Below are 15,136 nucleotides of genomic sequence, written 5' to 3'. Positions count from 1 at the left end.
GAAAATTAGACTTTCGTAAAAATTGGAGGAGGCAAAACAGACTTTTTCCTTTTAAACCGGATGGGGGCATATGTAAAAAACACACACAGAGATATAGTACCTCTGAAACTTTTAACTGAGCGCCAGCAGAAATTTGTTTTTTTCTTTCGAAAACCTGTCAGCAGAGATGTTGGCAAGAAAATCTAGACGCCAAATAAGTCTACATCTACGACTCCCAGCCCCGTGCTCTGTTCTAGTGTTCTAGCGTAGCGACTCGGATGTTCTTATCCACGCGCCCGTATTTTATTTACACGGGTGGCGCCGCTCGTCCGCTCGTGACCGCCCGCGGCCGGCCGTCTTGGCGCGCCCCCCACCGCAGCGGCCGTAACCTATGGGCGCGGTCGCCCTCTCTGTCAGCGACTGGCCGCCCACGTTCTGGGTCGGTCGGTTCCCCTCGTCGTCTTCCTCCCTCCTCGTCCTCCGCCTCCGTACCATGTGCCCCACATGCGCATTCATATCCTCTTGCAGTCTTGCACCGGCTCCTCCATTCCGCTCCCACGCCACCCTACCTACCCCAGAACTCTAAACCCCCCTGCCTGCCGTGTGCCGTGCCTAGAGGAGGCTAAAACCCCGGCCGCAGCCGCCTCGGCATCACCCACCCGGAGCACCGGGAGAGGAGAGAGGGAGGGACGGAGGGTGCGATGCTGGAGGCCGCGCGCGGGTGGCTGACGCCCGCGGTGCTGTTCGTGGTCGTGAACCTCGTCATCGTCACCATCGCCGTGGCGTCGAGGCTGATGCCACCGCCGGCGGCGGCGCCCGGGCACGAGCGGCGGGGACTCCTGCTGCGCGCGCCGTCGCTGGCCGTGGACCGCCTCCGCGCGTCGCTCAGCTTCTCCCGCCTCGGCCTCGCCGCCGACCACGCGCCGCTCTTCGGCGACGACGTCGGAGCCCCGGACCCGGTGCCGTCGTCCTCGTCCCCCCGGGCGCCGCCGCCGGTGACGACGACGGGTGCCGGGGCGGCGGGGTACGACGGCCACGAGGCCGAGCGCGAGGAGGCGCGCATCGAGCGGAGCCGGTCGGAGGCCGCCGCGGAGGCGGCGCCAGCTAGTAGTAATAACCGGCGCCCGCGGGCGAGGAGGACGCGGAGGGCGGCGGCCGAGGAGGAGCCGGCGGTGGAGGTGGACGCGCGCGCGGACGACTTCATCCGGCGGTTCCGCGAGCAGCTCCGGCTGCAGCGCCTCGACTCCATCCTCCGCTACCGGGACACGCTCCGCCGCACCGGCACCGCCTAGGTAGCCAGGCCGCGAGCACGAATTACGTTTACTCGTAGGGGGCTAAGTGCGATTATCACCGCATGCGTAGGCGTAGCGTAGAGGCCGAGGTCTCGGTAAAAAATTTCAGCATCTGCAATGTTTCTTAAAAAAATTATCTGTACGAGCTTTCATTAGCTTAGCTTAATCTTGGCGGTCCCCCATGTTGGCGTCTTTGCATCTTGCTGATTAACCTCGCTTGTTAAAGTTGTACGCAGCAAAGAAGGAGGCTATGCCGAGCTAGCCTTTATATCCTCCTTGCTCGCCATTCAAGTCGAAACAATTGACCTAGGGGTGGTAATGCGTCATGATCTCAGTTCAATAAAGTTTTTAAATTATTTAGATCAAAATTGTATAAGATTAGAACCCGGTCTTTTTAAGACTCGGCCTTTAGACTTTCTAGTTCAAAATCTTAGGCCTTTTACCATCCCTAGTTGCCCCCCACAATATACACACGCTCTCAACCCACATTTAGCTAACAAATCTTCAAGATATAAAATCACTATTCAGCATTACACTATTAAATTCTAAACTATTCATTTTCACGGGAAATCAAATTCAGGATCTAAAATGATACAAAACCTTCTGTAACCACTAGGCTATCGCGAACACGGTGGCTTACCGTATAGACACCGTTTACACGTTACACAGTAGTTTAATTGTTATTTTATTTAATTACTATTTTTTCTATTTAAAATGATCATTTAAATTAAATAAATAGCTAAATGGTATGTGGGTGTTTAGTTCGTTTAAACGGTCAGAGATATGATACGGAGCCTTTCGCTTTCTAGCTTTGTTGTTGAGAGGCATCCTCGGAAGAGGCCATGGCTAAAGAAAGTAAACTGAAGACACGGGACTTCTGTCTCCTAACCTCTCCGCAGTCTGTACACGATCAAAGCGAAGTGCATGTGCACTGCACGCCCTTTCACCCGAGTTCTTTTATTTATTTATTTTTGACAGTCCCATGTACAGGACACAAAGAGTGGGCCCACAGTTCAGCGACTAAAGGAAATCAAATGGGCCCACGGTTCGGGCCCTTTATCCATTCCATTTTCACTTCCGAGGGGCCAGCCTAATTACTGTGCCAAAAATTGCCGTTTGCTGCAGCCCAACAGTTGGGCCAGCAATGCTTTGCTAACAATTCGGTCCTACCCTACCAGCTGCTACTTCGAAGCAACCTCATCCAGCCGGAGCTTTGCCAAGGAGATCACCACCTCTGATTAAAAAAATCTTTTACCAGCAATTTGAGCGAAGGGATTGGTTTCTACCTTGCAACATATATATGTTAGAGCATCTCCAAGAGTTTGCTAAATTTTGGTTGGCCAACTCCCAAAATTTTATGCCAAGTAAAAAAACAGCCTCTATTCAATAGTTTGGCATAATTGATTTGGCAAAACAAGAAGTTGAACCCTCCCAGCATCCCGTGAAAAAGAAAGAGGAAAAAACCAGTTCCTTCCCTGCTGACTGACCGGATCCAGGAGCATCGATGCCCCTCCCGGCCTCCCGACGCCCTGCATGCCACCTTGCCCCGCCTCCGGCACTCCCTCCCGCGACGCTCGCTTCGCACCCGGCCCTGCATCCACGGCCGTCGGGTGTCTCACTAGCCGCTGCTGCTAGATCGGCGTCGCCGTCGATAGAAACCCTTGCCTCAGCGCCGCTTCAGCTCACGCCGCCGTTCTTGGTCGGGGTCGCCGCAGCGGCCGCCGTCGGGATCGGCGTCGCCGTGGATGGAAACCTGTGCCTCAGCGCCGCTCTAACTCACGACGCCCCTCTTGGTCAGGGTCGCCGCAGCGGCCGCTGTCTGGTGTCTTGCCGGCAGCTGCACCTAGATCGGCGTCGCCGTCTACGAACCCCTCGCCTTGGCACCACGTGACGATTCAGCTCACGACGCCGGTCTTTGGCGGGTTCGCCGCAGGGGCCACGGCGCGCGTGTGAGGGAGAATGCGCGATGGATGCGCGATGCAGTACAGCGCGCAAATATGCGCGTGGAGCACACCTTTTTAGCAATTTGGCAAAAGATGGCAAGTAGGATGGCAAACTGTTGGAGACGTATTTTTATTGTTTTTGTAAAAATTGAAGGATGCCAACTCAATATGCCAAACTCTTGGAGATGCTCTTACGGCTTAAATATCTGGTAGCACGTGGGCATACGTACGTTGGCTCTAATCAGTGGCACCTACATCATCATTTTCTTACATGTTGTACCATCACCTAATAATTAATTAAAATTACTGCTTCCATGATCATATAAAAGGTAAAAGAATACGAGAAACAAGCTATCATACAACATTTCAACCAAACAAGATGGATAATGGATGCGAACAGCTCTCCCTAAAATAGGCAATGTAAGAATCAATACTAAAACTGTCTTTTAAACTCTCTTGTTGAATTGCTTCCTGATAGAACAAGATGGATAATGCTGTAATGGTCTCTCTTTCCTCCCTGTAATCTGTTCACGTTACAAAACATGAACCAAATACTGTCAGAGAAACAAAGAGCAAAGAGCAAAGAAAAAGAAGAAAAAGGAAATGGGTTGGGAACTACAAGAAGCAGCATAAGCGACGTAACTTAATCTTCGTTACATCAGGAGAGAAATGACACGAAGACATTATTTGATTCATTTACAAAGAGAGACAAATGCAACCAACACAGCCGAGCTTTTCATAGCCAATATGGCTTTACAGTGCTGCTACACAATTCTATCTAACAAATGAGCTCCAGCATGGGGTTCAAGTATACATGGCACAATATTACAAAAGCCTCCTGTGCAATTGGCATGTTGATGGTAACTTGCTTGCAGAGACTGAAAGAATAGGGTAACTATATATATATTATAAAAAATATACAAAGTCTTTGAACTCTCCTCTTTATTCAAGCTGTGATTCGGAAAACTCTGTTATCTTGTTCCGGACAGATATATCAGTGGGTGGCATCCCTATTGTAGTATTGATCCAAGGTCTTTGCAGGGATACGGTGGAGAAGTTCTCGAGGGAATATGCGAAGCAAAGACCAAGCCAGGTCAAGTGACTGGAAAATGTTTCGGGTGTCATATGCACCTTGTGTCACAAACTTCCTCTCAAACTTGTCAAGAAATTCTAGATAGAGCTGCATAACAACAGAACAAAAAGTGCAATGAATTAGTTTCGAACTTAAAAGAATATTTTTGCACACAACACAAATTAGTTCTCTTATGACACACCAGATCCTCGGATGAAAGAGCCTCCTCTCCAACAACTGCTTTCATAGCTTGCACATCCTTGCCGATTGCATAGTTGGCATAAAGCTGAACAGCAAGGCATGTTAGCCCATTAACAAACATCAGAGGCAGAATGAAACCTAATCACTGCACTCAAAGGCTCAAGAAGGTACCTGATTGGACACATCTGAATGATCTCGGCGTGTCATACCCTCACCAATAGCACTCTGAAAGTAAATAACCATGATATAATTATTCATGCAATTTTAAATTAAGGAAACACGACAAAAAGAAAAACATTGTGATAAGTGGTACCTTCATCAACCGTGAGAGAGATGGCAGAACATTGATGGGTGGGTATATCTAAGAAAGCAACACAAAGTCATACATCTTGTTAAGATAAGGAAACAGGGTAATGTATATATTATGTTTCCAAATTTCCTTTTTTCTTCATGACTGTCTATACATAGGGAACAACTCGCACATGTAACTTTACAACAGAAGTCAAAATAGATATTTATAACAGAACAACATGCAAACAAACCTGTCTGTTATGGAGCTGTCTATCAATGTATATCTGCCCTTCAGTAATGTATCCAGTAAGATCCGGAGTTGGATGTGTGATATCTGTTGAGCAAAAAAACATTAAAGAATATAAAACATGACGTTCTAGTTTGCAAGTCAAGAAAGGCAGTGTTCGTGCATAAAGAAAAACTAATATCAGAAGGCACTGCAGCAGCTGATGGACCAATCCAGGCAGGAGTGCAAAGAAATTTAGACACAATGCAGACACTATCTCACATAGATTTCTTGTTCATGACTTACCATCATTAGGCATAGTTAGAATAGGAATTTGAGTAATTGAGCCTTTTCTTCCTTCAATACGCCCAGCTCGCTCATATATGGTTGCCAGATCAGTATACATGTATCCAGGATAACCACGCCTACCAGGCACCTCTTCTCATGCTGCTGAGACCTGAACGTAAATATTTCTTGTAATTAAAATTCAAAATCTGCGTAGGAGCATCTCGAAGTGAATTTCAGAAATGCGGAAATACTACAGAGTGAATTCAATACCTCTCGAAGCGCATCTGCGTAGGAGCTCATATCTGTCAGAATGACAAGGACGTGCTTCCCACATTCATATGCCAAATATTCTGCTGTCGTGAGGGCAATTCGAGGCGTGATGATACGTTCAATTGTAGGATCATTTGCCTGTAAATCAATAAAGAGAAATAGCAAGAGTCAACTTTTATTCTAGCAGCTCAGAGATTTAATTTGTTGAGGTCTAATACATATGGTTACCATATAACGATAATTTCAATACCAGATTCAGGAAAAGGGTGACTCGTTCCATAGAACCATTTTCTTCAAAATCACGCTTGAAAAATTGGGCTGTTTCCATGTTTACTCCCATAGCAGCAAAAACAATGGCAAAGTTATCTTCATCACCACCCTGAAAGGAAAATAAACCATAACAAAATGAGTGGAATCAATTTCAAATAACAAAATAACATAACGAAAATTACTCAGTTCACACATTATGACAATAATCCAGGTTTCAATACCAATAAATGTTATACAGTAGAACTTTCCACAATTTTCAGATATCTATTCGAGCGACGAGCAGCTGTATCTTTCACTTACAAAAGACACCAAAGCAGTGAAACCAAGAAAGATATCAAAAGAATAGGATGTTGAAATAAGGAATCTAAGATTGATTTGAGGAATATGTACGTAACAGTGAATAACCAAATAGAGGTCAGCCACTCCTTTCAAGGGTAAAGGTCAACCAATATTTTGAAAGCAGTTGAACAATAATTTAGAACATTATCAAAAGTGACACATCTTCCAAAAAATAAAACTGATTAGGATCACTACCTCCTTGTGCTTGCCAGAACTCTCCAGCCTTTTGACAAGACCAGCTTGACGACATATCTGAGCAGCAATCTCATTGTGAGGAAGCCCAGCAGCAGAGAAGAGAGGAATTTTTTGCCCCCGCGCAATTGAGTTCATCACATCAATGGTGGATATTCCTGTTTGAATCATCTCTTCTGGATAGGTTCTCTCACTGGGGTTGATAGAACTTCCTGAAATATCATCAGACCTCACAAGTTTATCACATAGTAAACAGTTCCAAAAATAGATGATTTAGTGACTCTCAGATCCTTCTAATGAATGGCTAGTCATCAGCCAATCTGTGTCCGCTAAAGTATGCAATCACAAACACAGCTCTTGAAGTTGTTCACAGTGAAAAAATAGCTCACCAGAAATATCCAAGTAAGCCTCAGGCAATATTGGAGGGCCATTATCGATAGGTTTCCCAGAACCATTAAAGATGCGTCCAAGCATATCAAGTGAGACAGGAGTTTTCAAGACCTGGAAAACAAAAGGTGCATTCATAAGTCTTACTCATAAGGGAAGGGAGGAAGTAGTGAAAATGTGCTTCTTGGAACATATGAAAACAGAAACAATGCTTATTTTGAATGCGTGACTGAATCTGCACCCTTCTCTTCAGTTGGCAAAGTCATCACACTAAGCAAGTATCATACCGCTACTGAGATGATCCAATGAAAGCCTAAACTAAGAATTAGATTTAGTCAGCAGGAAAATTGAAAGTCTGCATCACCTAATTTCTACAATATCAGTCTCCATATAGTTTCCAGATTCCCACATCAAGAAGCATGTTATGAAACTGTGCAGCTCAAGAACTTCGACAATTTGACCAGTTATTTCAAACTTGAGCAGGATAGAACAAAAAACAATAGATCAAATTACCATAAATAAAAAAACAGAGATGGATATAAGATGATACCTCACCGGTAAACTGCACAGTGGTATACTTGTTGTCTATTCCTGAGGTACCTTCAAAGACCTGAAAAGACACATAGTTTAGTATACTGATAACAAGACCACACAATAATAGAGAAAGTTTTGAAGGCAAGACAATCCTAACAAATCAAACAAAAAACGAAGCATTTAAACTTGATTGCCATTCTTTTTTTTAACAGACTTGATTGCCATTCTTCAGTAAAAAAGAAGAGAATCCACAGGAAAGAAGCAACCTGCACAACAGCCTTTTCACCATCGACTTCCAGGACTTGACCACGACGAGTGGTGCCATCTCCCAATCGGATGTTCACAATCTCCTGATACTTAGGTCCCTAATACAGTTTTGAAAAATAAACTGATACTGAGTACACGAGTGTGATCAGGTTCCTCCATGATTAATTTGAGCCAGCATAACCAACTGTATACTGTGTGAAACTAAAACTGACATACCTTTACTTTGTCCAAAATAACCAGGGGCCCTGCTACACCAGAGACAGTCCTATACTCTGCAGAGCAAGAAATAGTTTAGTACAAATCCAGCCATGTACCTTTTATTTGTTACCTAAAAGGATGTTCTTTCATATGTATGATGTGACTACAGAGATTAGTATAAAATTCCAAAACTAATGATAATGGGGCAGCCTGAAAGAAAAAAAAAAAAGGAATGATCGTATCTTTGCTGCCTTGCTAGACCGTTTTCCAGTAACTAAAGTTCCAGATCACCTACTTTGATGTTATCTGTAACATGGGAACTAATTCAACCGTTTATCGAACTGACTAAACATACTGGCATGTGATGCAAGTCAAGTGCTGAAAATCTGTACTAGATTCCACAATAATACGTGCACACAATAGACTCCACCAGATGCACAGCAAATAAATGCTGGACAAGCTTGGCGGTGACTTCCTAGAGCAACCAGCAAAGCGCACGCTTCATGGTAAACAGCCGCAAGTCAGCACACTGACCCATGCCGATCTCCAAGGTTCCCTCCTCCAATTCGGCGCCATCGTTGGGCACGCCCATACTGCCAGCGACGACCTAGAAGAGTAGCAGCAACCACCTGCGGGCAATGCCGGCACCAGGATCAGAGAAACATAACGGAAGCTAGAAGAGCAGAGGCGGCCCATTTCACCCCGGAAGATCGCGCCAACCAAGCGGGTCAATCGGAGCAGCGATCGCGGGAGGGAGTATTACTTGGAATCGCTTGGAATCGGGTGCCCGCGGCGGAGGGAAGAGATCTAGCGGGACACTGATAAGCAATGGGATTCCACAAGCCAACGGATTCCTTACCGCGGGGGGAAGAAGAGATCGGTCCAAGGCCCCCCGGTGGTCGGTGGACGGGATCTCCCCTCCGCGGCAGCGCGAGGCGGGGACGACGTGGGCGAGATCTGGATTGGAGTCGATTCCAGGAAGTTGGTTGTCGGAGTCGGGTCGGCGTGCCGTTTCCCGTTTCCGTGTGTGCGCGCCTGTGCGGGTGGTTCCACCGAATATGCAAAGGCCTGGAGGCTAAAATATATTTGAAAATGAATTTTATTCCGAAATATCCTTCTTTTGCGAAAATACTCCGAATGTATTCGAGGACTGTTTGTAAATGTTTTTTTGATGAGATATACGTAAATTGGTTTCAAATTAGTATATTGATGTTTTGAACGTTTGTTTCCGCTTAACTTGGTTCAAGAAAAAAAATTCTATATCAGAGGTGTCAACCTTGTTGTGCCAAAGGTCATCGATTAGACGAGAACCTCTGTACCCCTAAACCTCTAAACGGCCGTTTAGTTCGTGTTTAAATGGTAAAGGTAAACAGATCACTCGTATCGTTTAGATCCTAAACTCGTATCGTTTAGATCCTAAACGGTGAGTTAAATAGTTCAACCGTTTAGACCGTTAAAAATCATCTAAACAAAGTCGAGTTAAACATGATTAAACAAGCTAAATAACTATTTAATTTATAATTTAGTCAATAGGGGATTACAACTGCCACAATTAATATCGAACTAATTAGCACCGTAAGTATATGAAGTGTTTGTGAAATTTAGATTTCTTCCAAATAAATATTTGATAAAATACTTACCTTTTACATGTGCAAATATATAGACTTTTTAGCATATTTGATATTATGTACATAAACATATATATTTTAGTGTTAATGTGCCTAACCGTTTAGCTCGTTTAACTCTGTTTAAACACCGTTTGAACGGCCTAAATGCTAAATAAAACGTGATCAACTATTTACCGTTTAACATTTATGATAATATTGTCGAGAATTATAACTTTCATACATACATTTCCACGACTCGGATATCCACGACCAGTTTTGCCGGGAGACAGAACAAAAAAGAAACCGTCGACTCACTGGCTGGACCAATCTTCTAAATAAGCTGATGTTGCTGCGGGATTTTTAAATAAAAGTTTAAAGTAAAATTTTAAAATAGAAACACTAAGATGATTGTATACTAAGATGATTGTATGGCAACATTCTTCTACATGGATACTATTAGTCACAAAAAATCGGTAGAACACAAAAATAGATGATTCTAGTGGATGGTTATGTGGTGTCTAATATAATGGGTTTTTAACTTTTTATATGATGTGGATAACTTGCATGATGAGATAAATAAAATTAATAATTTTAGCGGGTGTAAGCTATATAGTATATATATATATATATATATATATATATATATATATATATATATATATATATATATATATATATATAGATAAATACACATTAATCATCTACATCATCTAGGCCTAACGTTCAGGTGTTACTGTGTTAGTAGATGAGCAACAAAGATATGACTGTCAACAAGTTGAAATACTCTAACTTCTATACACCATGGAGAGGGAGGCCTGAGAGCGCTCTGTTGCTCACAGAACGACACGTGTCCCCAGAGAGAGGTAGCCCAACGCTGACCGTCCGATCCGTTGTGGAAGATCGATCCACAAGTATGACGGTCAACAAGTTGGAATGTCGAGTGGAAGCTAGACGTTACATAAAACTGAAGGGGCGATATAAAAAGGGGGAAGCTTAGAGCACACATATAGTGTGCTAGTAGTAGGAAGACCAATTGCATAATCATTGAGATGATCGCTAACCACGGTTACCTCGCGGTGATACACCCGGCTTGGTGAGACCTTAGGCCATCCGCACTCGTCATACTCTAAATCTATCCTCTAAAAGAAATATTCCGTCCTGATCATCGAGATTCTCTCCTCTATCCCAATTTCTACCGCTCTCGTCATACTCTATATCCCATCCTCTATATCCCAGTCACCTCCATTTCGTACTCAAATCTACTCTATCCACCATTTCTATAGCCAATGACAAGTGGGACCCACATTTCATCTCTCACCTCTCCCATCCTCTCTTTCTCTCTCTCTCCCCTACTCGCCCTCCCCTGCTCTGCTACCTTCGCCAATTCCCCTTCTCTCTCCCTCTCTCCCTGGCGGCGGCGGCGAGCTGCTGCTGCTCGAGCTCCCCCGCGGCCAGGTGGCGAGCCGACCAGGGGCGGCCACTGGCGGAGGAGCCGGGCGCACGACATGGTGGCCGTCGGCGCATGCTTGGCGTGCGACTGTTGACGCGAAAAGATCACACACCAAGCCCGACAACACCGTTCGCCAAGCTCAAACTGCAACTGCTTCAACCGAGGCGTGTCAGTCAATTTGACCTGTAAATTGACAAGGAATCAACAAATCATCAAATTCGAGAGCATATCTTCTGGATTTCCGAATAACTCTCACGCAACGTATCGGCAAAAGGCTGCATATACAGAAAACGACTACAGATCGAACGGGATAATCAAGTATTAAAAGCGATCTGCAGGAAATCAGCAAGAGGCTGCCGATATCGGTAGCAACAGATGGTTAGATCTAACCGACACGTGCGAAAGGATAGTGCACAAACCCACGAATGTATGGATTTGAGCAAAGCTAGATTCACAATGGATCTAATCGGCTCTACAAGATTTGACGTAAAGGCAAAAGAACTAACAGCCGATTAAACAGATTATGAGCCGGGTAAATTGTGAATAAATCTAGACGATAAAACAGCGATGCGCCATAGATCAAAGTCTAGATGAATTCGATAACTTTTGAATAGATCTGAACGAAGCAACAACGATACGCCCGGAAGCTAAAGTTTAGATTTACTCGGTAAAACAAACACTTACCAGCAAACCAAGTCGCTCGAATGTCAGGCGTCCTTGATCAGCTTGAAAGAACTCGCAAAAAAAAGAAAATAGTGAAGTCACCGATAGAAAAGTAAATTGCAGGAAAAAGTAAAAGTTTGTTTGTTGGATGTGTATCAATCTTCTACAATGACTAGGGGTGCATATTTATACCCCACACTAACCGAGTCCTAGCCGATCGCGGCAAATACATCTTGGACCCAAAAAAACAAAAACTATTTCTAAGAAACAAAGATACCGCCTTCCAAACTGAGGCCCACCAAGATATGATCAATTCTATCTTCTCGCCGACCAACAGAACTTCTAATCGGCAACAAATTATAGCCGATCTTCCTTGCCAAACCTGCTGTTGTTTATCAAATTAGCATTCCCCCCATTTAATATTTATTTTGACGCATGTCAAAAAACGGCGTCAACACATGCCCCCAGTTTCGGAGTGAAATATCCTTTTTACTCCGAAATTTTCTCTAGTCACGATTGTTGGCATTTCTTAGCGTCGCCACTAGGAGGAGTTTGTTCCTAGCAATGCCACCACGGAAATGACGTGTTGGTATGTCTTAACGTTTACAGAAAGATCCGCAAGCACACAGATATACCATTGTAGCATTTCACCCGGAAGTATTCAGGGTATCGTTATTTATATTTTCCCAAGGGATGGCTAGGTTGTGTAAAGATATTTACTAGTTCCATAACCATGACATTATGAAGTAAGGTGCAGACTACTGACTATGTAGGGGTAAGTGATAAATAAAGGACAATCAGGGGTAATGTGATACACACAGAACAGCCAACTCTCATGAATAAAGAATAAACAAGCACACCTAAGGTTAGTGGGAGCATAGGCACAGATCCTAGTATACTATTCATGTTAGCAGATAAGTTACGTTAGTCACATACTTAGAGCTGCAGGTGCCGGGAAATTAGGGACATCGGGGAGAATGACCCGCACTGGAGAACATCCAGTCCCGTTTCATCTTTGCATGAACTCCTACACGATACCCGAACGTCGGGGAGTACGCTAACCGAGAAGCAGCTTCCCGCGGACCGACAGGGCTGTCACCACCTGCGGTCTACCCCAGTCACACCGTGGAGCACCGTCATATCCGAAGGATCCTGCATACCCGGGCACCATGCCCACATATGAGGTCACTACCCTAGCACCCCCGGGTCCTCCACCCTTCGGATGGACAGGTAAGATGCTAAGGCAAGCCCGAAAGCACAACAAACCGATATCCTTACCCAGATCATCTGGTCTAAGCAAGCAACTAATATAACTTGATAAAGCACATATCAAGGCTAAGCAAGCTACGAACATAACAAGATAACCAAGAACGAACTCAATATGAATAGCATAATGAAAGTCGGAATACAAAGCCGTACCAGAGACTGAGGATTGCTCGCCGACCCCGAGGATGACTGGATTCGCTAAAGAGATGAAGTACTAGCCTAGCTCCACTACTCTAAGGAGTACAAGTCATAAGAGAGTGTGAGAGAGAGGCCTTCAAGTGGCGTGTGTGGTGAGAGTGGTGGGAGGCCCCTTTTATAACTCCTTGAGGTCGGTTCCCGCCAAGATAAATATGGAAATGTTCATAACCGCCTTCAAGAGGATCCGAGTGATCTTCCCGCCAAAGTGCACCTGGACCGGCGTCTGTCCAGGTTCGGCCGAACCATGGGTTCGGCCGGCCCCACTTTGGCGGCTCTGGCCACCGCCTTTCTCTGGTACACTGCCTGGTGGGTCCTGATGTCAGATGGTCGGTGCCAGGGCTTCGTTGGTCGGTTTGGTCTGGTTTGTGGGCCTCCTTTGCATGTGTTACGCAGGACACGATCTTCTGCGTCTTTGTCTGCGTATTCGTTTTGTTTTCTTCGTATTCCGGACTTGTGCTCCTGAAATCATAGATCTTCGAATACAACTATGGAGCTAGGTTAATGATACAAATATGTGAGTAAGAGGTATAGTTTTTCTTCTTTTATGAGTATAGTTGACGGTCATATTTCGCACTTAACGACCATCAATAATGATCGCTTTCTCCGAATGGTCACCTCAAAAAGCGCTTCATACCATTCCTCGAATCCGGCGCAGACGGCACATTAACTTCAACCCCGCCTCCAGGGGTCTACTCTATAAATTCAACAACGCGCTACTCCTCTTTCTCTTTCACCGGCCTCCACTCGCAATCCAGCTCTCTCTCTCTCCTCAAGAATTCATCTGCTCCGCTGCTCTTTAGATCTCAAACGAATCTCCCCCAAGCACCAGGACTGCTTCAAATCTTCATCCATGGCCTCCATCGCAGAGATCCCCAGGTAACCAATCCTCTACCTCTCTCCTTTCTTGCGCTGCCATTTCGATCTGTGACTTACAGCTTTCCGCATTTTTTCTCTTTTTCTGTTATTGCTTTTAGGTCCTTAGGAACGAGATCACCATCCCCTTTCCGAACAACCCAGTATGATCTGCTTAGGACCTATGTGTTAGACCCGGGGAAGCGGGACTGCTCACAAGCGTAGAATGTTCTAGAGTAAGGGATAGTTCATGGATGTACCTTACCTCTTTTATAACTACCCGAATAGGCGTAGAACTAGCTACAGTACAAGAAAACTACCCGATCATGTTGTAGTAGGACTCCAACTGTACTCAGCCAACTGTATTCAGCTAGGACTTTCCATGTAACCCTATCCCTCCCGGATATATAAGGATGGGCAGGGACCCCCCTCGAAACACATCAATACCTAATGCAATACAAACCACCACACAAGACGTAGGGTATTACGCAACTCGCGGCCCGAACCTGTCTAAATTTTTGTGTTCTTTGTACTATCAAGTTCTAGAGCCGTCGATCCCTACCTACAAACCCTACTGCTAAGGGTATCCCTGAGCAGGCTTGGCGGTAAACACCGACAGCTGGTGCGCCAAGTAGGGGACTCGGCGAGTTTGATGGCCACATTCGCTTTCAGCACCATGATGCCTCCCCGAGGCGCCACCTTCATCTTTGGCTCGTGGGTCTGCATCGCCAATGGATCGGGCGGCTTCGACAGCCACCTAACCTACTCTCCCACACTGAAGATCTCTACTTTGGAAGATTCCAACAAGCTCGCCAGATCTTGCGATCGCGGCGTCACATTGCTTCCCGACCTCGCCAAGGAGATCGAGGCGAAACTCAAAGACAATTCGAGTTCCACTCGGATTCAGACTGATCTCAAACCAAAATCTACTCGGATTGAGACTCTTCTTGCGCAACCCATATTTGGTCTGTGCAATACATCGTCTGCTTACAAACAGATGATTAGATCCTTCTATGAAAATAGCATGGATCGCCTATGCCACGTCGAAAACCAATCAGTCACCGCTAGTCGGGAGGCACCCGTTTTTGACGTATACCCAGATCTAGTCGAGTCACCCCAAGACAGCCTAGATTTCATCACCAATGCGCTGGCTAAGATGCAACTCAAATCTTGCCGAAGCCGCACCCTCGCAGAACTACTCGACAACCTGCGAGAAGTTGCCGGCATTGACGATCTCCCGTTCCAACACGGTACTCCCCTCGTAACTGAGAGGGAAACTGGGTCTGGTGGTACTGTCCTAGCTGATTACGAGTCAGACCTGGAAAGCTTCTCTCACGAACATTTGGTTCTC

General features: G+C 45.3%; 1 protein-coding gene and 1 pseudogene across 1 annotated transcript; one reads left to right on the top strand and one right to left on the bottom strand.

The window, feature by feature from the left end:
• The first annotated feature begins 327 nt into the window (after nucleotides 1-327).
• On the top strand, nucleotides 328-1,543 carry LOC120655122. Its single transcript, XM_039932839.1, has one exon. It carries the CDS (start codon nucleotides 681-683, stop codon nucleotides 1,269-1,271), a length of 591 nt encoding a protein of 196 aa, XP_039788773.1. The 5' UTR covers nucleotides 328-680; the 3' UTR covers nucleotides 1,272-1,543.
• A 2,301-nt stretch (nucleotides 1,544-3,844) lies between these two features.
• On the bottom strand, nucleotides 3,845-8,772 carry LOC120655121 (annotated as a pseudogene).
• Between the last annotated feature and the right edge of the window lie 6,364 nt (nucleotides 8,773-15,136).

This window comes from Panicum virgatum, chromosome 1N, assembly GCF_016808335.1.
Source record: "Panicum virgatum strain AP13 chromosome 1N, P.virgatum_v5, whole genome shotgun sequence".
NCBI classification, from domain to species: Eukaryota; Viridiplantae; Streptophyta; class Magnoliopsida; order Poales; family Poaceae; genus Panicum; species Panicum virgatum.
The sequence above is the reverse complement of the archived record's forward strand: the minus strand, read 5'-3'. Positions and strand labels throughout refer to the sequence as shown.

What these genes read in the sequence shown, in the direction of transcription:
- LOC120655122 (XM_039932839.1), top strand. Translation starts at nt 681, where the DNA reads ATGCTGGAGGCCGCGCGCGGGTGGCTGACGCCCGCGGTGCTGTTCGTG.